The 25,538-nt window shown below is 38.3% G+C and overlaps 1 protein-coding gene across 2 annotated transcripts in view; it reads left to right on the top strand.

Annotated features, from left to right (window-relative positions):
• Window positions 1-25,538, top strand: part of PPP2R2C (protein phosphatase 2 regulatory subunit Bgamma) — a 192,746-nt gene that overhangs the window by 142,991 nt on the left and 24,217 nt on the right. For both annotated transcript variants that reach the window (XM_058839025.1, XM_058839026.1), the window contains 2 exons: window positions 2,021-2,198; window positions 20,035-20,199. In XM_058839025.1, coding sequence (XP_058695008.1) covers window positions 2,021-2,198; window positions 20,035-20,199 — 343 coding nt within the window. The remainder of the gene's footprint in view (window positions 1-2,020; window positions 2,199-20,034; window positions 20,200-25,538) is intronic.

The raw sequence follows: 25,538 nt of genomic DNA, 5'->3' as shown, positions 1-25,538 counted from the left end.
AAAGTATGCATTTTTGAGAGTTCACGTTGGTTTTATTTTTCCTGACAAAATTCTCTTACTGTGACTCAATGTGCTTTCATAAAACATTCTTTAACCTCTTGTGCTGGAAGCGTTTTACTTGTGATTAATTTTGAACAGGGTTCTTGCCACATTCAGAGCAATGGTGTTAAAGACAGTACACCAAATTTCAGTTTCGTCTTTTTTTCAGTTTTATAAAAGAATATTGTAAGAGTGGGATTTGCAGTAATTTATGTTCTGGTAAACCTGAGATTCTGCATTGCTGAAAAGACGCAGTCATGGAACTCATATAGGCATATGTGATCATTTTTTTGTTTGGAAAAGACCGTTAAGATCATCAAGTCCAACCATGAACCCAGCACTGCCATATTCAATAAACCATGTCCCCAGGCGCTTCTTCTACACATATTTTAAATACCTCCAGCTATGCTGACTCAGCCACTTCCCTGGGCAGCCCCTTCCAGTGATTGACAAAAATTTCGGTGAACAAATCTTTCCTAATATCCAATTATAATATATTAACCTTCCCAGTGCAACTTAAAGCCATTTCCTTTTCTCCTGTCACTTGTTTCTTGAAGAGGAGACCCATCATCCACATGTTAATGTAGATTTTTGCTCTCAGACTTTTTTTGGCTGAATTCACTTCAGATGTTTTGGCAAAGAAAGTGGCTAAAGGTTAGAACTGGAAGACTATGTTGTATAAGCACTACTGTGTTGTATAAACACATCTTTATTAATGAAAACAAAACAAGCCAATATTGTCTGTTGGGAAAAAAAGCTTCCAAAGTAAATATGACTATATTAATGGAATATTTATCTATTCTGTATGATTAGGCAAACAAAACTATTCCAGATTGCTTATAGTCTGAGAATTCAACATCCTCTTGAGGGGAAGAGGAGGGGTAGGCCCTGATCTCTTCTCTGCGGTGACAGTGACAGGACCCCAGGGAATGGCCAGAATTTGTGTCAGGGAGGTTGAGGTGGGTTATTAGAAAAAGGTCCTTCACCTAGGGGGTGGCTGGGCACTGGAACAGGCTCCCCAGGAAAGTGATCACAGCACCAGCCTGGCAGAGTTCAAGAAGCATTTGGAAGCTCTCAGGTACATGGTGTGATTCTTGAGGATGGTGCTGTTCAGGGTGGGAGTTGAATTCTTTGATCCTTGTGGGTCTCTACGAACTTGACATACTCTGTGATCTTGTAATTCAAAGGTTGAATTTTGTTCTTTTAGTAGAAAGGGAAACTAAAATGTTTAATTACTCCATGTTCCTCTTAAACTACCTTGTGGATTGAGGTATGATTGTTTCTGAAGCATGTTCAACAACATTGAATAGTCCCAATCATGGACCACAGCTTTACAGTCTTTAATGCTTTATTGATAGGGAGTAAATTGAGTGTCTGCTTTTTGAAGCATGACATTGAAGTGACACACAGGAAAATAATGAGGGCACATTGACAAGTGATAATCTGTGATATTGGCTTTTCAGGGGTATATGTGTATGTATAGTATGTCATGTTGGCTTTGTTTTGCAAGCCTTTCTGTGTTGTATTTCTCTGAGATTTCCACCACTTGAATTTTTTGAAAGAGAAACATCAAGTAGCAAAACAAATACAGGTAAGTGACTTACAAATAATGGCAAACTCTTTAGCAAAAGCAAAATATGAGTGCTTCACTGCTTGTCCAGAGCCTCCTGCACATGTGGACAGTATCTCGTGCAGTGGGACTGACCTGTTCTGTGGCAGCTGACAGTCCCTCCCTTCCCACAGTCCAGGCTTCCCATGATTCTGCCTGCCTCTCTTGAATCTCCCTTCCTCCTTGGCAAGGAAGGCCTTGCCCAGCAGTTAACCATGGGGAAGTTCAACTTGTGTACACCGTCAAAAAGTTTTATAATATCACAGTCTTTCAATGCTTTCTCTCTACTGGAATTATCATCATCCTAGCAAAACAGTACTTCATGTCTTACTCTCTGGGTTTCGTTTTTTGGTTTTTTTTTTTTTTTGGCAGGTGCCTGTATTGAAGCCCATGGATTTGATGGTAGAAGTCACTCCCAGGAGAATCTTTGCTAATGGTCACACCTATCATGTCAACTCAATATCTGTCAACAGTGACTGTGAGACGTACATGTCAGCGGATGATCTCAGGATTAACCTCTGGCATTTAGCTATCACAGATAGGAGCTTCAGTATCCTTTATTGTGATTCCTTGCTCAGTGTTCACGTAATTAGTAGGGATTAAGAATGCTATTTTAAAAATATTTTTCTGTGTGTTTTAAAATATGCCTTTACTTACCAGAATCTCTGCAGTATTTGTAGCAGAAAATGCTGAGATACTGTAAGAGACAGCTTAGAGATTGCAAAAATCCGGGAATTTTATATGAAAAGTAATGGTGTTGGTTAAAGACATTTAAGTAGGAAACAGATGCCAGCTGATAACTACCCACCTGACTAGAATACTCTGTACTGTTGTATCTTGAAGACATTTCTTGCTGAGAGTCTTGCACCTTGTTTTGCTGAAAGGTCAGTCCTTACCCTCCCCCTGCCCCCCATTCTCCATCATCCTGTTTCCCAGTACCCTAATGCCTGAGATGTGCACAGTTTGGGGGTGAGGCTCAGCTGCTTTGTGTGAGTTGTGTCTGTGATTACTGCAGGCATTGATGGTGTTATCCTGAAAACTCCATTGTGGAGTCATTCCGGCCATCTGTGAGGCTGCCCCGTACGCTACAACAGGGTGTCTTGGAGGGGGAATGAAAGAGAAAATGTAGTCAAGAAAAGTGATTCTCTGTTTTGCAGACCATAAATAGACTGGTAAGAAGAGAAATAGGTTATGGGGCCAGGTCAGAATGTTGTATTCCTTTGGCAATTCCTTTTTGAGTGTATCAAAAGGAGTTAGAAGACTATGTCTCTGTGGGTTTATGTAAGGGACTATTAGATGTCAAAGTGAAGTTCTCCTGTTGGGGTAGATTTCCTCAGAGAGGGCACCAGTGTGATGGGGTGTTCTCCCTGTCTCTGGTGATTGTGTTTCTTCCTTTGTGGGCCAGATTAGCTTTGAAACTTAACCCATACCTTGCTAATGTCACAGGTAACAATGATCTTTGAATCAAACAGCACTGAATGTCCTTAAAGAATTACCTTTGCAGGGTCAAGTGACAGGTGCCCTTACCCTGGGGATTGTAGTGAATACCTCCTCAATTTATTTCCACACTCATACTGTGTTTCTGTCCTTCACCTGTGTAGATTAAGCAAGCTTAATAGGTGCCCTCTTTAATATGACTGTTTATTTAGGAACAATTTATATATGGTACTTCAAAGTCCAGCTGTGTCTGCCTTGATATCCAAGCAACTGTACTTCCATTCTTTAGTAAGACAGATCACAATTATTTGCCAGCAGACCTATTTGGAGTAGCAGTGTGGATCTGACAGTGTCCTCCTCACAGCAGCTTTACTCTCCAGACTTCTCTCTGTCCTGGACACTTTTACTTGTGACTCTACTGTGTGTCCTCTACTGTGTTTCCTGCTCTTCTAAGGCAGAGCAGTGGGTCAGAACAAGCACAGCAATCTCTGTATGCCTGTGTATGATCACCAGATCACATTCCAGAATGCTTATGCAAGATAAGGCTTTGCCTTTGGCAATTCCTTTTATTGTATTAAAGTGATTTCATAATCTATGGATTGCCAAGACAAATGTTCCTGAAAAGTTTCAAAAACCAAGGCAATAGTTGTTATAGTTCATGAGGACAACATGAAATTTTAGTGTCATTTGACACACTAAATGCTTACTGACAGAAATATCAGCTGTAAATGAATAGCTGTGTAGACTCTGTTTCAGGCTTAGCCCACTGCTGTGGTTGAGTATTTACTGATAAAATGTGATTGAAGGTTTCTGATTGATTCATTGATTTAGCTCTTAAAGTATGATAAAGTTTATAATGACACACTCATTTTCTGAGTATGTTCTAAGAATGATGATGAGAGGGAAATTAAGAGTGTGTTTTTGAGTTTTAGGATAGGAAATATTTCCTGTGTCTGAGATAGTAGCTTCGAGATACTTGCATTTCTGTCTTGGAGTACAGATATTGCTGCATATTTCACACTTGAATCAAAATCTGTGAGGACTCTGATTAGAGAGTTCAGGCGGTGATAGGAGACAGCACTGGGTAAAGGGATAATCAATTCTAGGGGCAAAATGTTCCTGCTAAGGTGCCCATGGTGGCAGCAGGTTGGCTTTTGTGGCTGGATACCTGTATATGTATTCAGGAGAGTAGGCTGAGCTAAAGAGGCTGTACCCACTCTGTTTCAGACAATATAAGCTGTACCTGTCTGTACTCAGTTGTCAAAATCAGGCCATCAGACAGATTAATTCTACCTTATTCTTTGATAAACAGAAATTTTGACATAGGTATTCCAAGAGAAGGTGACATACAGAATATTGTTCATAGTAGGGAATTAACTGGGAGGCCGTGATAACTGAAAGAAGGGGATGATTAAGTTCATCTTGCATCAGCCTTCGGACAGATATCTTTCTGTCCATATAGAGCCCTGTACATCTTGTAAAATTGCAGAGATGTGTTTTTCTCTGGATAATATCTGTCCCTGAAACTGCATTTCTGTCCTACAGAAAAACAACTTGCATAAAAATCTCCTGGAAGTAGATGAGTTTCTGGTAAAATCAGTGGGTGTGCCAGTTGCAATTAAGACTAGACATATTAAGGTGAAAAAATTCTGCCAAGCAAACAGTTTAAATTATAAATGAATGTTGCTGGGCTTTTTGCCTTCTGTAACACATTTATGGGGATAGGCAGGAGGAGGCTGAGGCTGTTTTAAAAACGTGTGTTACACATCTTTTTACTGAATGCAAAAGAGAAATGAAGCATCTTGACGTTTACATTCAAGGCTTGATTCCTTGAAATGCATGTTTAAAAGAATAAATAGAAAACTTTTTGGTTTGGAGATTGGTTAATAAGGAATCTGGCAGGGATGAGTATTTGTCTATTTTCCCTCAGAGGCAGTACTGCTGCATATAATGACCTACAATCTGTTTACCCAAGAGGCTGGTTGTGACAATGACACAAACAACAAATACAGTTTGGTATTTGTTATTTTATACCGTTCTACAGTGGTAGAGTTTCTGGACATTCACTTAATGTCTGAGCATCTTTAGCATGGGAAGTGCTGGAGAAAGACTGAATCAGCAGCAGTGTGTTTAAGTATTTTACAAGTAAAGTACTTTTCCCTGTAGAATTTGATTTGAGAACAGTTTGGTTATAACCATCATTTTACTGGTTTTACAAATCACTGATAATTCTTCATTTCTTTGAAAATACAGAGCAGTGGAGATCTTAAATTAATTCTCTTTCTGTAGTCTGTGGGAAAATATTTTGAATCAGCTTTGCAGAATTTGACCAGAATATTTACCTTAGGTAAAGCCTTAGGCAGATAAAATACAACTAGTGCTTTTCTGGTTTGTTTTTGTATTTGTGTGAGCACTAACTGGGGTGAAAAGCAGACAAGTGAGTTAATGCTATGCCTATGTAAATTTTAATGAGGCGTATGCAAGACTTCTGTACATTGCTTCCCACTTGCAAGCAGGTCTGCTCAGTAATGTTTGGGCAGGAGGAGGCAAGGGAGAGGAGGAGGTGAGAGAAAAGGAAGGGGGAAGGTTAGCCTGGTAAATAATGGCACGTACTAGGATTTTCTTCAGTAAAAGGTTTAATGTGTTTGGTTGTGTTATGGAGAGCAAGAGTCAGTGACCTTAATTATGGATGATATTCTGCACTGGAAAAGAAGTAAGGTAGGGGTTGCTGTATTTGTTAATGTTTGGTCTGAGCTGGTTTAGCAGTGTTACCCATGGTTTAAGCCTTTAGATAGTCATCTTGGGTGAAGTGAATGAGAAAAAAGGACTGCCAAAAGCATACTGATAAAGCTTACTTGCCATTAGCAGCAATCTTTGGACTATCTAGCTGCACTAAATATTTTTTATGAGAATGTATTTGGATTGCTCACAGAACTATGTAGCTCGTAGCACTTGAACTCCCTTCATTTCCTGGTAGCGCACTATTTCACTCTAGAGGCTGTCATGGCATTGCTATGGAAACAACATCGCTGTTTCCAGCATGTGCTCATCTTGAGACTCATCTTGACTAAAATACTCATTTCTCAGTCAGATCAATATAGTCCAGGGTTATCCTGTTTTAATAAAAAATTCCTTCTTCTGTGTCCCAAAAGGGTTAAGCTAATTAGCAAATCACCATAGGGCCTTTTTCTAGTCTAATGTATTCTGGTATTTGAGGCATATCTTGGATAGTCCGTTTCTTAGGCATCAAATGAATGTACTTAAGAAGTAAACAACAGGAAAAAAGTGGAAAAACCCAAAATAACATGGTACATTGATGGAGACCAAGTTTGTGGCAGCCCACTTTGCATCTGAATGTAGTATATAGGGCAAATACAGAGCTCAGGAAGCAGCCTAGGCTGGGGGAGATAGCCAGCCTTACAAAATCACTGTACCTGCCTCAGTGCTAAGTATGTGAAAGCTAAACTGAAAGCAGATCTGCAGTATTGTCTTGTTATTTGTGGAGGAAGTTTATACCCTTGAGTGAGATAAGGCTGTTTGTATAAAAATGCCTGAGCCAGGATGACTGCACAAGCTGTGTGCACAAGGGTGCCTTTTCTGTGCTCTCAAAAGCATGTCTGTACTGTGTGAGAAACTGGTGCCACCCTCACCCACAGCACTGTTTTCCTACAGAACACACCTTCTGTTTGGGAGATGATAGACCTCATTTCTCTTTTGAGAGCTCTGTGTAATCCATGTTAGCACTTCCTTTTCTGTCAAGAAGAGTATGTCAGTCTCTATCAGGTATTTAAAAGGTGAATGTTACACCATGGAGTCATATTCCAGCTGAGTTGCTACTAGCAACATTTGAGTAGCTTTTCCTCAAATTTGTGTTCTTTTGTTCTTTATTTCCTAGAGTCTCTCCCTCTCCCACATGCCTTGTGTGTGTGTGTGTCTCTCTCTCTCTCTCTCTCTCTCTCTCTCTCTCTCTCTGGTAAAGGAGAATGAAGATGCCTGCAAAGCTAAAATCAGGTCTGTAAGTTAGAGGATTGCAGGGGTGCCGTGAACACTGATCCCATGGTTTGGAGAACTCTCTTATTCTAACTCTTGAGAAAAGATTGCTTTGCCTTTCTCATTAAAACACTCCTATGTGAACAACTGAGGGGGGAAAAGCTGTTTTAATGAGCTGATTAGATTCTGGGTTGATGGGATTCCCTTGCTAGACTCCACACTTTAAGAACAGAACACTGTCTAGCAAAAGAGTCTTCTACTAAGAGTTGACAGTGGCAAACCCAAAGATTTTCATGTCTGACTTAAGCCTTGCAGACCCTTGTCTTTCCCAAGAATTTTCCATTTATGTTACTTTTATCTGAAGCAATGGAAAAGCTTTTCATGAGAAAAATTACTATAGTAGAGGGAAATTCATTGTTACCCATTTAGCAACAATTCATAATCTGTTTCAGGTTGTTTTAAATAAGTGATCTGATTCTCAAAGCTCTGCAAAATGGCAGGTTCCATTGACTTTGCCTTTTAACTTTTGGGTTTGAGATCTCTTCAGCTTATTAAAAAGAAATTATTTTGAAATTGCCTATGAAACTACAGATACCAAATCACCTGGTAACTTGAGGATCATTTACACTGGCGTAATTCAGTAATAACTTTTGCTAAGATGTAATTAATAGATTAGCAGCAGGTGCTGTAGTTCTTATATAGGTTTTATTCCTAAAGCTTATTATTTCTGTGTCAGCAAAGGTATGTATGGGAACCAACAGGCCACAGATCATATACTGAGGCTTAGGATAGGAACAAACTCCATAAAATGCTGCTGATGGGATGACAACGAAGTGCTGTATAGATACAATGGTGTTAAAGGTACTTAAGGGAATTCTTGAAATCATAAAAAATAGTCCCTTATTTCTGGAAAGATTCTTTTAATTAGGTATGCAGAAAGTATAAACAATTCAGATAATCTCTAGAACTGGACACAGCACTCCAGGCAGTCTCACTGGAATGGAGCAGAGGGACAGAACGCCCTCCCTTGACCTGCTGCCCGCACTACTTTGGGTTCAGTCCAGGACACAACTGCTTCCTGGGCTGTGAGTGCATCCAGCCTCTCATCCACCATCACCTCCAAGTCCTTCTGGGCAGGGCTGCTCTTGATCCCATCATCTCCCAGCCTGTGTTGATTCCAGGGATTGCCATGACTCAGGTGCAGCACCTTGTACTTGGTACTGTTAATCCTCATGAGATTCTCTTGGGCCCACTTCCTGAGCTTGTCCAGGGCCTTCTAGATAAGTCCTTGGTTTTTGGCTGCTTGTTAGAAAGAGTGCAGTAGGGATTCTTTTATTAAAATCACACAAGAAATGCTTCTAGTGTAAGTCAAGGGATGAAGTTAGTAAGCAGGTAATGGTAATAGGTAAATAGGATGGGTAACTGTAAGTTGTCATCTTCTTTGAACTGCACAGAATCCCAATAGTAAATGGAGCCTTTCATGAGCTCTCAGTAGACTAATTTGTAAGAAAAATTCTGTGTGTCCCCAGTGAAAAGTGCCAAGAGAGAACTGCATTTCTAGGATCACTTAAATGGCTTTGTCTAGTAGGCACTAACATAAATACAGCTTCTAAAAATGGTACTGAATTGTCTTCTGCTTCTGTTGAGGTAAAATTACATCCAGTTCAGATACAATATTATTTCTGATGTGGTCATCATATTTAGAATATCTTAATTGAGTACAGCTTTTAAGCTTTTCAGAGTAAGAACGGTTCTGTGTTTATATGTGAGCTTGTGCAAATTGCAGTCTTTATAACTAGCTGTGTAATTCAAATACTAGATAATAATGACAGCAGTAAGGCCGTGTGAGTGGGCACTGTAAAGACCTTGCAGATTATTTGTTTTCAAGGCATATAGAGAAGTCTCAGCATCTTTTAGATCTCTTAAGCATCTGTAAGTTCAGATTTAGGGAGCTCTGAAAACCATCAAAATCTGCAGAAGTGGTATTCCAATACTTTGTTTGGTTTTGCTTCTTGCCAGAGGACACTTTGTGATCTCTGTCAGAAACAATTGCTTTTAACTATTCTGATTACCTTAAATTGACTCCTGTCTTAGGAATTTGACTGTCAGCCAGTCAGAGAGAATTGGATAACAGAGCGTGACTGATAGCCAAAGGAGCAATATCAGAGCTAGTTAAGCAGTATCTTAGCATTGAATTCCTGAGTGAGATCCTCCTGGCTATACAGCTGAGATGTGTATTGCAGCAAAAGCAAACAGTGCATGGCTGCAGTCTGTGATACCAGTGCCATCAGGGCATGGGATAGCATTATGGAAATATCCACTATCTAGCCATCCTCCAAAATAAATAAATTGGAAGAGTTGACTCTGGCGATGAAAAACTAATTACAGCTGAGGCCTTTGCCTTCTTGGCAATGACCAGACTCTTCCTTTTTCTGCAGTTGCTTTTAAAGAAGTTGATTTAAGATGATTTGAGCATAGCTTGGGATAATTACTGCACAGTAGATTTATTGTTTAATAGAAATATCGATTTGTTAATCAGAATACATAATTTTCTTACTTATCACTCCTGTCCATACACAACTTGAAGTATGTCATTATCTTATTCTTTTAATGGATTTCTCTATCTAGCCCTCTGTCTTCTCTAATGCAGTCGTCCCCAAATATACACCCATACCTATGATTTAGTTTCTGCAGAGGTAAGGAAAACCATGGCCTGATGCATTAGAATACTCTTGCTTTTTGAAAATGTATAGTGAATTGTAAAAAGGAAAAAGAAAATTGACTGGAGTTGTAGCAAATCATAAAGAATAGTGCAAAATTCTGAGCCCATAAAAACCGTTTCAAATTCCTTAATAGTGCATTAAAGAACACAACTGGGACTTCACTGAATTAATGTGTTTGTAATCTGGGTGACTCTAGGAGATACTTAGTTTTACGATAGGTGCAAAGATGTCTGTTCACAGATCTCCATAGAGCCAATTGCTTTCCAATTTACTAGGGACAGTAGCAAACAAGTTACTATTTTGTATCAGGAATGCCTTTAAAAATATCATTATCTCAACCTTTCTCAAGTTTCTTGGTATGGAAGAGAGAAAGAGCACTTAACAGAGTTGAAACGAATGTTAGCATCAACCACCAGATTCCCTTTTTCACCAAAGTAATTTCAGATGTTATCCAGAATCTGAGATCCTTAGCAGAGAGGGACTTGGGAACTATGTCAAAGAATATTCAATTACAGATGAAGGGTCACATCATGGAACTGATCCTCATCTAAGTAGCACTCATATTTTAGTGTAATGTGACTGCAGTCAATGAAGTTATTCCTGTGGAAATGGGTAACAGGATTCAGCCCAAGATTTATTGTCTTACTAATTTTATTTCTTCAGCTGATGAGTTTTAATCAGTGTGTTGTCATTGTGGAAGTTTTTAAATTGCATGCTTCTGTTTCCCTCTGGATTAATTTCTCACTGAAGCATTTTGAAAATGAGCCATTCTCTGTTGTCACAGGTGCAGTCGGTGCATCCAGCTTGAAAAACGTGTATTATGAATTTATTGAAAGTTTAGATAGAAAACCCCATTTACACAGTTCTAGGTACAATTATATGAAAAGATAATGTATAAATAATTTAATCAGCTCTGCCAGAGGGGAGAATTCTCTTAAATGAGTCTTATTATTCTAATTCCCATGCGAGTTTGGACTTGAAATTAACCTTGCAAAGCACAATCTTTCTCAGGGTATTAACATAAAAAAGAAGAAAATATAACTTGCTTTGCTCATTAGCTAAAAAATCTTTAGCTTGAAGAGTACTCATACAAAGACATATGTCACAAAAATGCTCCTGTGGTCATCTCAGGTATTGTGTCATGCTTGAAGTCTGTACCTGTGTGTTCTGTGTGAGCTGTCAGAACCTGAGACCCTGGAAGCTTTTCCCACTATTAAAAGAGCTGGGACACTCTCATTATTGCACACATTATTTTGTGTTGTCATAATGCACGTTGCTATGTGAAATTGCAGTAGTTTGTGCCTTTGGAATAGAAATTATCTGTAAATAAAGTTGATATTAACTTTCACAAACTTATAGCACCAGTTTTAAGAACAAGTCTATTTTCACTGTTATCATACTGCATGCTGATAGGCATTTTTGAAAATACTTTCGAGTGAATTAAGCAACCAGTTAATAAGTCCTGCCACAAGATTTTATTCAGGTATCCTATGTAATGTAGTATAGGTTATTTGAATGTAAGTTTTATTAGTGTTATTAAAGTAGCTGTTTTTCAGAAGTATCCGGCTATTTTTGAAGATAGTTTTATTTCACTACTTCCATAGCAAGCATGCTGGAGAGAGCTTTGTGCTCTGAAAGACACTTCTAGCTAGCTAAATTTTGCAAAAATGTATCATTTGTGAATTGAAAAATCAGTAAAAATATGGAATTACTTCAGTCTAATGAAGTACAAATACTATTGTATTAGGATTTTCTGAAATCTATATGAAAGTATAAGTTGCATATTGCAAAAGAAAAATCACCACTGAAATGCTCTAAAAGAGTCTAACCTTCCAGCTGGAATTTCTGTGTCTGCTTTAATTTAGAACTTCCTGAGCTGCATGGAATTTTAGTAATTACCAAGAAGAAATTTCTTGATAGGAACTAAGTGTTAATATATAGGTTATTCATTAAAAAAAAAAAAACAAACCAAAAAACAAAACCCAACACATTTTATCTCTTATTTCAAATTATGTGTGAAAAAATCCCTGGCTATCCCTGGAGTTTGGGGAATTTTTGAAATATGAGCATGTCATATTTCTCTGTACTACCAGGGACTCTATTCAGTAAACTAAGTAGATCCCTCTCAGTTTTCTGTCAAACATCTAATGTATTTCAGAAAAGGTTTGTGAACGATGAGATTATATTGCTTTTGTTTATAAATTATCCTTGCCTCATTAATGTAGAATCAGTCTTGGAACCTTTGCTAGTATGCAGTACATGGTGCCACTTAACCATCCTGTGTAGAACAGCCCTGCCTAAGAGAAGCTCAGCTGGGGGACTTAATAGGGCTCTTCTATTAATAATTTATATGTACCTGAGGCTCTTCTGGTATTTGTGTTCTAAGTGTAACATTAAGTGTGCCACACTCATTTCAGACAAATCATAATCAATTCATATGCAAATATATGAACTGAAAACGACTTCGGAATCTTTCAGTGACTGAGTGACTGCAGGTGTGCATTTACAAAGTCAGGTCTTCCTCTGTTGATTCATCCACTTAACTTATCTTTCAGCTGTGTATATGCAGATAATGATGTCTTTACTCTTGAAAATTTGAATCTGCGTATGGTTGTTGCTAAAGCAGGCATGTGACTGTGTCTACAGCTGAAAATACGTGCGTTTCATTAAAAAAAAATAAGCCACAAATTCTGTTCCTAAGTAAATTAAAGTTTTCCAGTATCTACTTCTAAGTTCATTATTCTCTAAGTAAATCACTGGTTGTAATGTGTGTGAACAGCCTATCAATGAAAAAGTTTGGATGTGACCATTTAAAATTGTCTCTTTCTTACCTGTGCTGTTCTACAACTCCCTGCTTCAAACGCTTAGTCAAGTGTAGCAGCTACTCCATAGGCAGTTTCTCTTATATGCCTGATTTGTTTTTCTGCAACTTGTATACAGCAAAGTCTGATGTTTACTGAATTTATGGCAGTAAAAGCAATTCCCCGAAATTTTGCTAAGTACATTTAAAAGATGTGCATTCTTTTTTCAAGTAGTATTTATGTAATGGAGATTTGGGGCTTTCTTGCTGTCTTTTTTTATCCTACAAAGACAATAGGAATGCTAAGTAATTTGATGTTGCAAAAATCAGAATGAGATTTCTTAGATTCAGAATGAGTCTTTAGACCACTATTCATTCTGGGAGAAAGTTGCAAAAGACAAATGTAATAATAATAATAATAACAATAACAACCTCTCAAAACCAATTAATCAAGAAGAGAACTGAGTGAATACTCCCATGACTGGACAGATGCAGGTAGGGAGGAGAGAGACCACTATATCAGAATCCAGTCTTGCTGGCTCTTAAATTAATCTTTGCCAAGCCTTTGCCACTTCCTGACTCAGTTTCATTTTCTGTAAAACATTGGCACTGATACTGACTCTACTTTGCTTTAAACCTAATGAATGGAAAGTGTTTCTAATACTGCTTTGAATTTCTAGCCACGTATCTCCAGTTCCAAATGAAACCTGAGCCAGAAATTCCAGAAGTTTCAGCTTTGGCTCAGAAGTTTGATATTTAGGTTACACTCTTGAAAAACTCTTGTCCCATCATCCTGAGGCACTCTGGTTTCTATCAGCTGCCAGATAAATCAGTAACATCTTGGTTCCTAAACATATAGAAAGGGTCTGAGTATTCGCCTTTGTGCTCTTCATGTGTCAGAAGTGTTATGGTGTTAGAAGACAGAAATAGTGAGCAAAATTAGTCATGGCTCTGGCTGGGGCATTATGTACTAGACTGCAGGGAGACACGGGCCATCTTGTACTGACAGTGCTATGCTGAGGATAAATGTGAGGCCATTGCACAAGGAACATCATTCCAGTGTCCAGACCCCCTTATTTCCCACACTGCATTAAAGTGCACTGCCCATGATGCAGGAGAATGTACTGAATATATCATCATCCAGTCTGTGGATGAGCTAGATCTCAACCTCTTGTTTAGCTAACACGGCCAAATTCTCTTTTGTGGCCAGTTCTAGCTGAATAGATGGAAAGTTTATTGCTACTGCAGCCTTTTAGCTGTGAGCATAACTTTCCTTCTTCCACTAACAGCTCTTTCTCATCTAGTTTAGCCTGTAATCCTTGATTTAAGAAACCTCAGAAGTCCACAGAACTGTGTTAACATTGCTTAATCTCTTTTTTGTATGCTCTTTGTACATGTTCTTTATATCATGAGCAGTCCCTTTGTGTTTGCACAGCACCTAACGTAATTGGCTATGGTTTGGCCTTCCACATAGAGCTAACAGGCCCCATAGTGGTTTTTACTCTTTCCGTATCTCATAATCCTGATATGAGGAAAACTACAGAAGCCTTTGTACTATTGTAATGGCACTGTCAGAAAGCCTTTGATAAAGACATTTTATTTCCATTCAAAATCAAGTCATTTAAATTGTTATTTTCAACAAATTGCCAGCGGTGTGCAGCTGTTTGGCCAGAGTTCCCAACTCCAGTATGATGTCTGAAGAATCACTGTTATAAATACCATGGAGTTAAAAATAGAATTGGGCAAACATTGTATAACTTAGTATGGATTGATACCTTGCATTAATAGGTATTAGGTTCAAAGCATCTGGGAGGAGCACACACTTCTGCAGTTCCTGCTTTTGTGGCCCAGAAGAGTCAAATGATACAGAAAATTTAATTGGAACTCTCTGGGTTTCTAATAAAACCCATGTAGTACATGCTTTTAGTGGAGCACTGGGCAAATGCCGTGCGATGGAAAACATTGACACTGTGGCTATTAGGAGTACTTGGAATATAAATACTCTCGTTGCCTAAGGTAAAACACTGGAATTTGAAGAAAAGGTCACATCTATTAACCTATTGACAGTTCATTTCAGAACCCCTTGACTCTTGGACAACAGGCCTGAATTACAGAGCTTGAGAAGCTGGATGCTATCCAGTGCTGTCCATACTGTCAAGTTATGCCTATTGTAGAATTGTCATCCAACACTGAAAACCTACAGTGTAACATATCTATAAGAAATGTGAAGAAAAGAGTGAGTTGATGGTTATTTAAAAGTTAGGGCTTGCTTCTTTCATTGATAATAAGATTGATGTAATCACATCGTGATGTTGTCAAGCACACTGAGGCCTTATGTACCCAGCCTGGAAGAAAACTGGAGCCATTTGGAATTCATTTTCTTAACGGTCACATGGTGTAGGAATGATATAACCATCATGTAGGAAGTGTAAAACTGGTAGAGCTTGATTTGTAGGCATCACAGTTCCCTCCTTGTAATGAAAATAGTGTGCACTAAATGACTAACAGGGGAAACCACTCAGAGAAATGCGTATATTAAAAGTGTAGAGCCTCAGCAGGACCACAGTAATCAATTACTCTAAACTGAAGCCCTGGCAGCTTCCATGAATTGCTATTGATTTCAGCTCCTAGTCAGTGAATCTTTCTAGGGCTAGGCTGAAATGTAGGTGTGAGATGCAGACAAAATTAGTAACCAGAACAAACCTCTGTGGAAAACACGAGGAACAGCCAGGTTTGGAAAGATATGTTAGGCTGAAGGTTATTTTTTGAAAGTGCTTAAATTTGCAAAAACTTAAGTCCCACGCAGAGATAAAAATGAAGTGTTATATCAGCATATATTGAGATACGAAAGATGAGAGTTTTGTTTTTCTTGTGAAGTTACTGTGGAAAATTTTGTCTGGCATTCTAAAGAAAGCCTCTTCTCCTCCACTGCAGTTGAATAAAGGGGGGAGAGGGGCAAGTAATTTTTTTTTTATCGAGCCTTCTTCTGACCATAAAAACTATTTATTTTCTTCTTCAAGTGAACCCACAAGTCATTTAAAAATTATTCCAAAATAATGAAAGAAGATTCAATCCTTTGTATGCCATAGCTTGTGAGCTACAAATTTGTTCTCTACAAAATTCACTTTCTTGTAGAATTCCTTGATGGTTTCAGGAAAATGAAGCAGCTATTTCTTTATGCATACTGTTCACTTCAAAGGGAATTTAATCTGTTTTGAGGAGGCTGCTATGTTTCCATTATCATACAAGGAAACTTATTCTGGGACCTTTTTTGCTCAGCAGGAACCCTGTATATTTTCCACTTCCTCATTATACATGTTTTGGCATGAGCATAAAGCAGGCATGCTCATTTATATTCTAGCTGATCAAGAGGAGAACTATGATTAATATGAATTTTGGATCAAGGTGAGGGTCAACTTTGTAACCTGCAATAAAGGGAACTTTCTGGAGTGACTTCTCTCAGAGGGGAATATTTCTGTTAGATCAGTGGCCCAGAGGCAGTGGAACAAATTTGCTTCCTCCTGTTATCCTCATTTTGCTATCAGCTGCACAACAGCAGCACATAATACTGGATTAGAACTAAACATACCATATAACTGAATCGCGTACTCAGATCACATTCCTCACACTGCATATCATTGCAGGTTGTTAATCATGCCTTTCCTTATGTTCTTTCCTCTTTCCTCTCTTAGAATTTTCCTCCTCTCCCCCTTCCCCCCCTCAGATCTTTCCCTAAAGCCTCCTCACAGCCAGGCCCTGCCCTGCTCAATCTCCTTTGTTATATTTCTGTTCTTGAATAGTTTGGGGAAGGCAATGTTGATGCTCAGCCAAAGTTAAGTTAAAGTTACATTGCCTTAGAGTAGTTTTGTTGCCTTTCCCAAAATTGCCTTTCCTGGTCTTGTAGCTCTACTAACCCAACTAAGAGAACATCATCTCTCACCATTGTAGTTTCCAAGTTTACTCAACCTTTTTATTTCCATTTTGCTGTGGAGAAAATCTATAAAGTCTGCTGGCCTCTTCATAGCTTTATCCTGTTCCATGGAGCCAAGCAGTGGAGGACAGGTCTAGTATGTAAGACAGCAAATAGTTAACGGGGAAGGGCCTGTTCTGTCTTTTGCAAGCAAGAAGATCTTTTCTATTTCTTGTTTTAATGTTAATGAATTAAAAGACTGCCAATGTATTCTAGCCCATCACTGGCAAGGTGCAAGTTCAGCCTTCCCTTAGTGCAGCTGTCTGCCAGGAATCGAAATGCCTTGTTCTTCTCAAGCGTGTGTGGGTGTCAAATATTTCATTTTCTTAGGGGAAATTTCTACTCTGTTAAGGCATAGAAACACTGACTTTTTTAGGACAACAGAATTATATCCTAGTACACTGACAGTGGTGAACTGAACTCTCTGTTCTTTCTGTCTTAGATGCCTTTAGTCCTAGGTGTTTTTCCCATACTCTGAAAATGAAGCAGATCACACGTGGTACAGCAAGAGTCAGATGTGACTGGTATTTCAGAGGTGAGTGCAGTGGGGAGAACACAGTGCCCCACTCAAGACAGCCCTCCACAAGATCTGATGGCAGAGGAAGGCAGTAGAGTAGAAGACAACTACAGATTTGTGCTATTAGTATAGTCTTCTCTGTAGCAGTGGAATTTTCACTTAATCAGTTTCTGCCAGATTCCCTATGTTTCATGCTTTTCAAGTTCACCAAAGGCCCTGTTTCTAAATCACACTGTCTGGTCCAGGTTTTTTTCATTTTATTATTTTTTCCTGACATGCGATGCTGTGCTTAAAAGGAAGAAAAGACACAAAGGGAAGACAGAAAAATAGAAATGAGAAATGTCTCATGGGAGATGCTTGCCCTTACCATGTCATACTAGTTTAAATACAGTTCCCACACATCACATGTCAAGCTGTACTTGATTGTTTTCAAATAGATGGCAAAAATCATGAGAGGAGGAAAATGTTCTTTTGTGTGACATATTCTTCTTTTGATATATTGGGTTCTGTAGCTGTCAAAACAAAGGCTGTTTTTCCATCTATTATTACAAATGCATTTGGGGTAAATCTCATCTGCAACTCTCTAGTCCCTTGGTTGTTTACTTCAATAGAGTGTTACTGTTTTAATTTTTCTAAATCTAGTGAAATGATGAATTTTCATTTTTGCTATGATCCTCAGTAGGCAAATGAGGTTCTTTCTCAGAGGAGATTTAGATTGTGTCTGGAAATGCAGTATGTTTCAACTATTTTCTGCTTTTCTGGCAGGAGAATGGAATATTTAATTTCATTATTCAACATACGTTTATTTATTTTACACAATGAAAAGAAATTCATCAATAGTGTCTTCAGCATCCAGAAAAATTATACTTACCATGACTGTTTCATATACTCCATTTATATTTTATATCTTTCTCATCACTCAGCAATTATTCATCTCTCTGCTGAGAGGTGAAATTCTTCTGTTGAGTAACTATAATTTCTCTGAACTCCACAAAGAAATTCAATTCCTGAAAGCAATTACTTTTACTTAAAGGTATTTCTTGAGACAAATTCACCAAATACACATACCTGAATAAAGGTTATTTTTTTCTGTTGATTTTCAGGATTATTTAGTGATGCTTTATAAAAGAGGTAGATCAATGTTTCTGCATCTTAACATTTACTGCACTTTTATTAGTCATGATGAATTCTTAGAGATGGATGCAAATGTGGTAGTGCAAGTAAGTAGGAATGCAGTTAAAATGCAACATTAATTCATTCCCAGTTGTTATTAAATGTCACAAGATATTAATAGTTTTACTGATATTTTCCTTTGTAAACCACATGGGGAAAAAACAAAAAAAACCAAAACCACAACAATGTGATGTATGCACTGTCATCAAGATAATTATCTCTGAATCTCTTGTACTATTTCACTGCAGACCTATATTTTTGGGAAAGATCAAAGTATGGAGTGTAAAGATGGTGATAGAATGTATCGTATTCCCACAGAAATCAATCAAAGGTTTTTGATTGGTCTTCCATTTGGGAAGTGCTCACAGTGGGAACAGAAACAGGATTAGTACCATGATATATGATTTCTCTCACCATCAATAAAACAGATTTTCTCATTTATCTTATCCTTTGAGATGTTTAAATTTTGAACGTCAGCTGATTCAAATTTTATGTTCAGGGAATCCGGGCACTGAGATGATTTGTGTTTAGGGAACTGCACTGGGACTCAGATCTGGGTTTGTTCTGTCATGCATTTCTCATGTGATCTTATGCAAATCCTTTATTGCTTCTTGCACAAACTCATCAGTAAAATAGGGTAATGTTACTCTTCTTGTTTGAAGGATTTGTTAACATTTGGATGGCTTATCTGTAGCAGATTGCTGAGGGCCATGTGAAAATGCACAATCTTATTTAAAAGTACTGCTTTACATATGTATCCTTCTTTCATTTTATGCTTTTGTATCTACTTTCTTCCAGCCCCCTCATGAGATTCTTGCTTTCATTCTTTTCTCTGTAAGCAATCTTTCACTGACTGACCTTCTCCAAACATGGGTTCAGTGTGGGTCCTGGGTTTTAAGGCAGGTAATGTGTACGAGTGGAGATTTAAGTGTTGGGGAAGCACCACGGTCATGTGGGTAGTCTTTGGTGATCCAGCTGACAGGTTTGTGCTTGGGAAACTAGATATTTGATGTATTTTTGTTCCAGGTGATGTTCACGTAGATGATTCAGGTGTGTGATTCGCAGTCATAGAAATTCATCATGATTTTGATAGTGGGTGTCATTTATATAAGAACCCAAGAATGCCATTTCAGATACTTCTTTGTAAATATTCAAATAGCAAACATAATACTGTGTGTAATTTTTTTAAAGGAAATTGTATTAGTATATATTTACCCCAAATTATTTACATAAATACTTCTGTGTTTGCCACATGTGCCTTTGCACGTTTTTTTTTATTTTTTAAAGTTTTTTACAGTAAGCTACATGTATTTTTTAGCTTATGTTGCATAATCATAAAAGCTGGTGATCCTTAGAGGAGTGAGAAGATCTGAGCTATGCATTGTTCTCTCTCAGTCAGCATTATCTGGGATGGAGCAGTGGTTTCAATAGCAAGTGCAGGAGATATAGCTACCTGCTCTCTATTAGTTTCAATGAAGAATTGAAGTGAGAATTCTTTGTCCCTGCAACACTGTTTCTTTGATGTCTTTGCACAGCACGGATGAATGGTGACCTGCTAATGGCATCTGCAGTAAAACCGTGCAGACTGAGTTTTACATTGCTCTTTGAGTTTGGCGTAAGTGGGCCAGGTATGGAAATTTAAAACTGTACTACTACCAAACAAATGAGTGTATCTTTAAAAGCATTACATGTGTGTACATTTGCATGCTTCCTTCAAGTAAGAGTCATGGTTTACCTGCAGACAACTGCGTTTTCCTTGATGAAGCTTCCATTCAGACATTGTAGATATAAAGCCAGCCAATATGGAGGACCTGACGGAAGTGATTACAGCCTCTGAGTTCCATCCCCACCACTGCAATCTCTTTGTCTACAGCAGCAGCAAAGGATCCCTGAGACTCTGCGACATGAGGGCATCGGCTCTCTGTGACAAACATTCCAAGCGTAAGTCCTTGCTCCACTGAGCCCCAGACATCATTAAACTCTTACTATTCACAGACAGCACATAGAAGGGTGCATACCCCAGTGCATTAGTTTCTCACTTGCAGGCAGATTTGAAAAGAAAACAGCAAAGAAGAATGTTTTTCACTTGTGCAAGTATTAGCTATGAACCTGGTAACAGACATGTCTGTAACTGATTGCCCTTACAGTTCTTATTGCAGAGATCAGTGAAGAACCAGAGCTGTAGCGAAAGAGAGAGGATTCCTAACAAATCCTAAATCCCAAAAAATGAGGATGAGGGAGTGTTTAAGTAGATGAGCATGCTGGTTTGAATACACAAGTACTGTTCTGAATGCTGCAGCATAAATTTTGATTGTCAGACTGTCTTCAAATTTTGAATCCATTTTCTGGATTGGGAAATCTCAGTATCCATCCTAAAAATGTAGCCTGGCATTCTCTATATGTAGTTTTCCAATATTATGTCTGAACAGACTCAGAGGAAATGCAATAAGTATTTGAGGGAGGAGGAGGGGAAGAAACAAAAATTGTGTTGTTACAGAAGTTGTCATCAGTCCTACATGATTTTATGTAGCCTGTGAAATTTTGAGATGAACCACCAAATCATGATAGTTCATATCTGAAATGTACATAAGAAGAAGGATGTACACTTTTAAAATAAGTGACTTTGTTCTCAAAGGAAAAGTTGAAGAAAAATGCATGTTTATATTGTCTTACTATGAGCTCTTTATGGTCTAGAGAAGACAGAGTGTGGTTCTTCCCACCAGTAATCTGGCAAGCCTGGGCACTTTGCCTTGTGCAAACCACCTGCTTGTTCCTAATCTCCTGAGTCTGACAGCACCCAGACAAAGGCATCATGTGGATGGATGGTTGCTGAGGAGCTGAGAACCTCATGAATGAATTGTGGTGGCTTTGCTTTAGTCACCTTCAAGACAAGGGCTCTTCCAGGACACATCCATCTCACAGAATTTGGTCGTCAGTTTCTTTTGTGATGCTGGAACATTGGAAGGAAATTCAAGAGAAATTCTTTTAGTACCAGAGCGCATAAGAGGTTTTATGCCATTCAGTGCCTACTTAAACCTGTTTGAGATGGGCAGATCTTATTAGTAGGGGCAAGAGGAGAGGAAGAAACATGTGAAGATTTAAATGAGACATAAGTGGTGCACAGATTTCATACATATGCTATTTTTAAAATGAAAGTGAATTTAATAAAAAGCATATGACTAAGCCTTTTGACTGCATGGGGAAATGCACCTGCTCAGAACTTCTTGGGATGTGTTGTCCAATTATAAAAAATAAACTTTGAGGATAATTTCCCAAGCAGAGAAGTGTTTTACCTTCTTAGCTGTATCTCCTTGTATTTGTAGGGGGAATTCCATACCATGTAGTGAAATGTAAGCATGACACAGCCTGACACAATGCTGTGAGTTATCCTGTCCCACTTAATTGTTTTGTTCTGTAATACTCACATTTCTTCCTCCTAATAAAGCCTCCATGCCCCTGTAACTCAGTGGCAAATGCCAATCAGAACTTATTAAAGCCACAATACAGCAACACTGGATGAAAGAAGAAGGCATTTTATGCCAGTAGGGAGTGCAAGGTCTAATGGTCATTGATTAAACCCCATTTTCCAGATCTATGACTTAGAAAATAGCCATTTAATGTAGCATTGCTGTACTGAAGTCAAGTCAAGCTCATTGAGAATCTGAGTGTGTACAGTACAAAACTGATACAGCAATGTAGAGCTTCCAAAGTGTTAACAGGAGTAGGCCCATGTACTGCTGATTGGAGTGGTATCAGTATAGCTCTGAGACAAGCAAAATGAATGATATACAGCCCATGGCAGCCTAAAAGGATATTTCAAAAACCAGTCTGCAAAACCAAGTCATTTGCATGATTGTCTCTCTGGTACCTTGATTGTGCATCTGACTCCCCTTTAGAGTTGCTAAATTTACAACTGATGCGTATTCATGATCAGTACCCTGCTCTCCTAGCCTGCCTTGGCTTTCAGTCTTTCCCCATAACTGACTTCACCTTTCAAGCAAAACACCACAGCTGCAGTGGCTGTGAGCCCTCCAGCTTGGAGCTGTACCATGCACCCCTGCTTTCTCAGCACAGTCTGGTATCACTGCATGCTGCATTTCAGATGCTGTTCCAAGGCTGTAATGGATGTACATATTTTTAGGGATGAAAGATACAATGTAAAAATTAACAAAAATACGAGGATAATGAGCATACGTTGTGAACTTTTACATTTACTCCTTTCCCCCATATTTATTCAAATCTCTGTAGCTGTCATAAAGTCCATTGGAGGAAAGAGCCCTTCCATTTGTACAGATTTAGGGAGTGCCATGAATAATTACTGTGCCATGCTGTAGAAATAAATTACAGTGTAAGTCAGCCAACATAGGATGTTAATAAATTATAATGTCTTGAAGATTTCTGATTTTCTAAGCTTAGTGGCAGAATGTTTCTTTTTGGCATTAGTGACAGCAGCACTACAAGGTTTCCCTTTTAAAACCTCATGTCTTTGACATGGACAAGATGAGACTGCTTCCATATGTACTCATCCTTAGATGCCTATGCTGAAATTTAATAGCAAGCTGCCAATTTGTGTGATGAGTTGTAATGGGGATATCTGTCCCTTAGAAAAATTATTTCAGATGACCAAATCTATTTATAAGGCATTGAAAGAATATCAGGGCAGTAGCTGAATTTTAAATGGTCACTGAGATACTGATAAGTTGTGATAAAATGCGTTGTGTCTCTGATAGACTACCTGAAACTGCTTCTTATCACAGCTCTGTAACAGATTGTGCAGTGCTGAGTGAGGATTATGTAGCCATTGCAAATGTGTATCAGGGAAAGACCACTCTGTAACTGTGGAGCAGGAACATACATAATGCTGTTCCATGTTATAAATTATCAGACTTTGCGAATAGTGGGAGAGGAGGCCATAAAAAATGTAGTGGAGAGGAGGTGCCAAAGAGATAAACATCCCTCCTTGTTTAGAATATTAGAGGAGCAGGACTGAGGAAGGTGTTCTAGGTAAAGATTAAAAACATTTGTGAAAGTCAGACTCAAGCAGCAACAAATAGGGAGTTAATTTAAATAACATGGAACCTTTTACCTAAGAAGTGTACTTACCAAAGCACCCAAAGATTGCCTTTGAGATGTCATCAGGCAACATGCATGGCAGTGCAGTGTAGAAAAAAGGCAGTATATGGAAATCTGTGACAGCAGCAAAAGTACCATTGTTAGAGCAGTCAGCTGGGAGCATTGAAGAAATAAAAGAATTAAACCCCACCTCAAATTCCATAAATTTTTATGAAAGGGGTTTAGGTGACAAGGAAGACAATCATAGAGATACTGTTGCAGTAAGATCATTCTGACTAAAAATATACTTACAGTAGCATTTGTTCAATTAACAAATATTTGCTAATTTGTTTTTTTTTTTTATTTTTATTGCTAATATTATGTTCAGACATCCTCATGATAGAGTTAATATCATTCTTCCAAACAGCTTGTAGACTAGATGGGTACATATGGCTGTTTCAACAAATCATACAAAAAAATCAGTCAGCTGAAGAAAACAGAGCTTAAAAATGTGAAGTCAGAAAAAAAATAAAACTATTTTTCAATAGTTCATCAGAATTATTAAAACCATTATTAAATTGTAAATATAAACTATATAAATATATATATATATACTTAAATATAAGTATAGTTATGCAATATGGAAATTTAAGTCACTCAAGAGTATAACTCCTATTGATATTTCATGTAATAGCCTTAACATCTTAAAGTCACTGCATACTTCAGAAGCTGTAGTAATTTATTTAAATTCTCTATGTTGCTTTAAGGGTTTTTTAGTATTCATTTCTTAATACATATTTGTAGATTAAAACCTTATTTCTAATACCCTATTTCTAATTATCCATTACCCATGTGCAAACTTTACAGCAAAATACTTCAAGGAAAGAGGAGCTGCAGTTTCAAGTTTATTGCTCTGTGTGCCATAGTGATCTTAAAAACAAAAATTTTGGGCTTATATAGCATTAGCCTCTGTCATCTTGAGTTGGTGCTTTCTGTCCTCAGACAGACTTCTCAAGCTCCTGACCTCTGGGTCCGTAGCAGGAGCTGTTTAGAGCCCTCCTCCCCTGACCAAGAAAACATCTGTGGGTGTTGGGCAATCCCAGCTGCCTTCCCTGGACTGTCCCTGAACGGAGCAAAGCCTCTCAGCTGGTGCATCCCAACCCCATGGGTTGGACGGACAGTCAGGCTCTTAAAAGTATAAAATGGTTTTTGGAGCAGTGCAGAGTGAATTCCAGGTTTGGTTTGTGACTCAGAGATGCCACCCAAAGATGAGAGGGTTGTTTTTTCCGTTGAGAGTCCTTTTCCACATTTTTCTTTGAAAACCAGGCCTGAAAGAAATGCCAGCCTTTCCCCAGGGATAAATGCCACTGTCCTGTCAGTCAGGCATGTAACTCAATTGGGTTATCTCCGAGCCTTTTTTGAGATTACCTTTGAATTTAAAGAATTCAGAATCGTGGAAGCAGCCAGGACACAAATCAAGGATAATCTACTTAAACATGTTGAATTTTTAAAATTAAATTAATTCTATTTACCAATTGTTTAAAGCAGGTTGTAATTTCAGAGACAAGACACCTTTCAGACCTCTGACTGAGTATGGATTATCTTTCATTTGCAACAGAGAACAACCAGATTCACAAAAAAGCCTGTGACAGACTATCCCTGCTGGATTTCTTAATTAATATTGACCTTTCCAAATGAATGATGCTTATTGTCCGACTGAAGAAGAGACAACTTATTTTTCTTCTGTGTGAGCTTTACATCTAAAATACACTTTTTATTTCTGCATCTGGTCTCATGTCAGGTTATCATCTGAGAGAGAGACAGTCATCACTCTCCCTTTGGGCACAGAGAGGGCCCTGTCAAAGTGATGTCCACTTCAGGCAAAATCTGCAAGGTTTCATGTGACAAGACTGCAATTTATCTGAGCTTCTGAAATGATTTGACCCCAAGCTTGATGAAGGCTTGTTCTCCTTATCCTAATTCTGGTTTTATTTTTAAGCTTGCACTACAAAGGGATATATGCATTGCTGATTTTATATCCCAAATGAAGAAATGTGCCTGTATCCTTACAATTTTGTAATTATGACTGTCACTAAAGGTCTGTTACTACAATTTCATGCATTCTAAACTAGATCCTGGAATGGATTCTTCCTTGTGCAGGAATCCCACTGAAATTTGGTAACAGATTGCCTTTAGCATGGGCTCCAAAGCTTCCATTCTGCTCAGTT

Source organism: Poecile atricapillus, chromosome 4, assembly GCF_030490865.1.
Source record: "Poecile atricapillus isolate bPoeAtr1 chromosome 4, bPoeAtr1.hap1, whole genome shotgun sequence".
Taxonomy (NCBI): domain Eukaryota; kingdom Metazoa; phylum Chordata; class Aves; order Passeriformes; family Paridae; genus Poecile; species Poecile atricapillus.
Note: the sequence above shows the minus strand (reverse complement) of the source record. Positions and strands in the feature narration are given on the sequence as shown.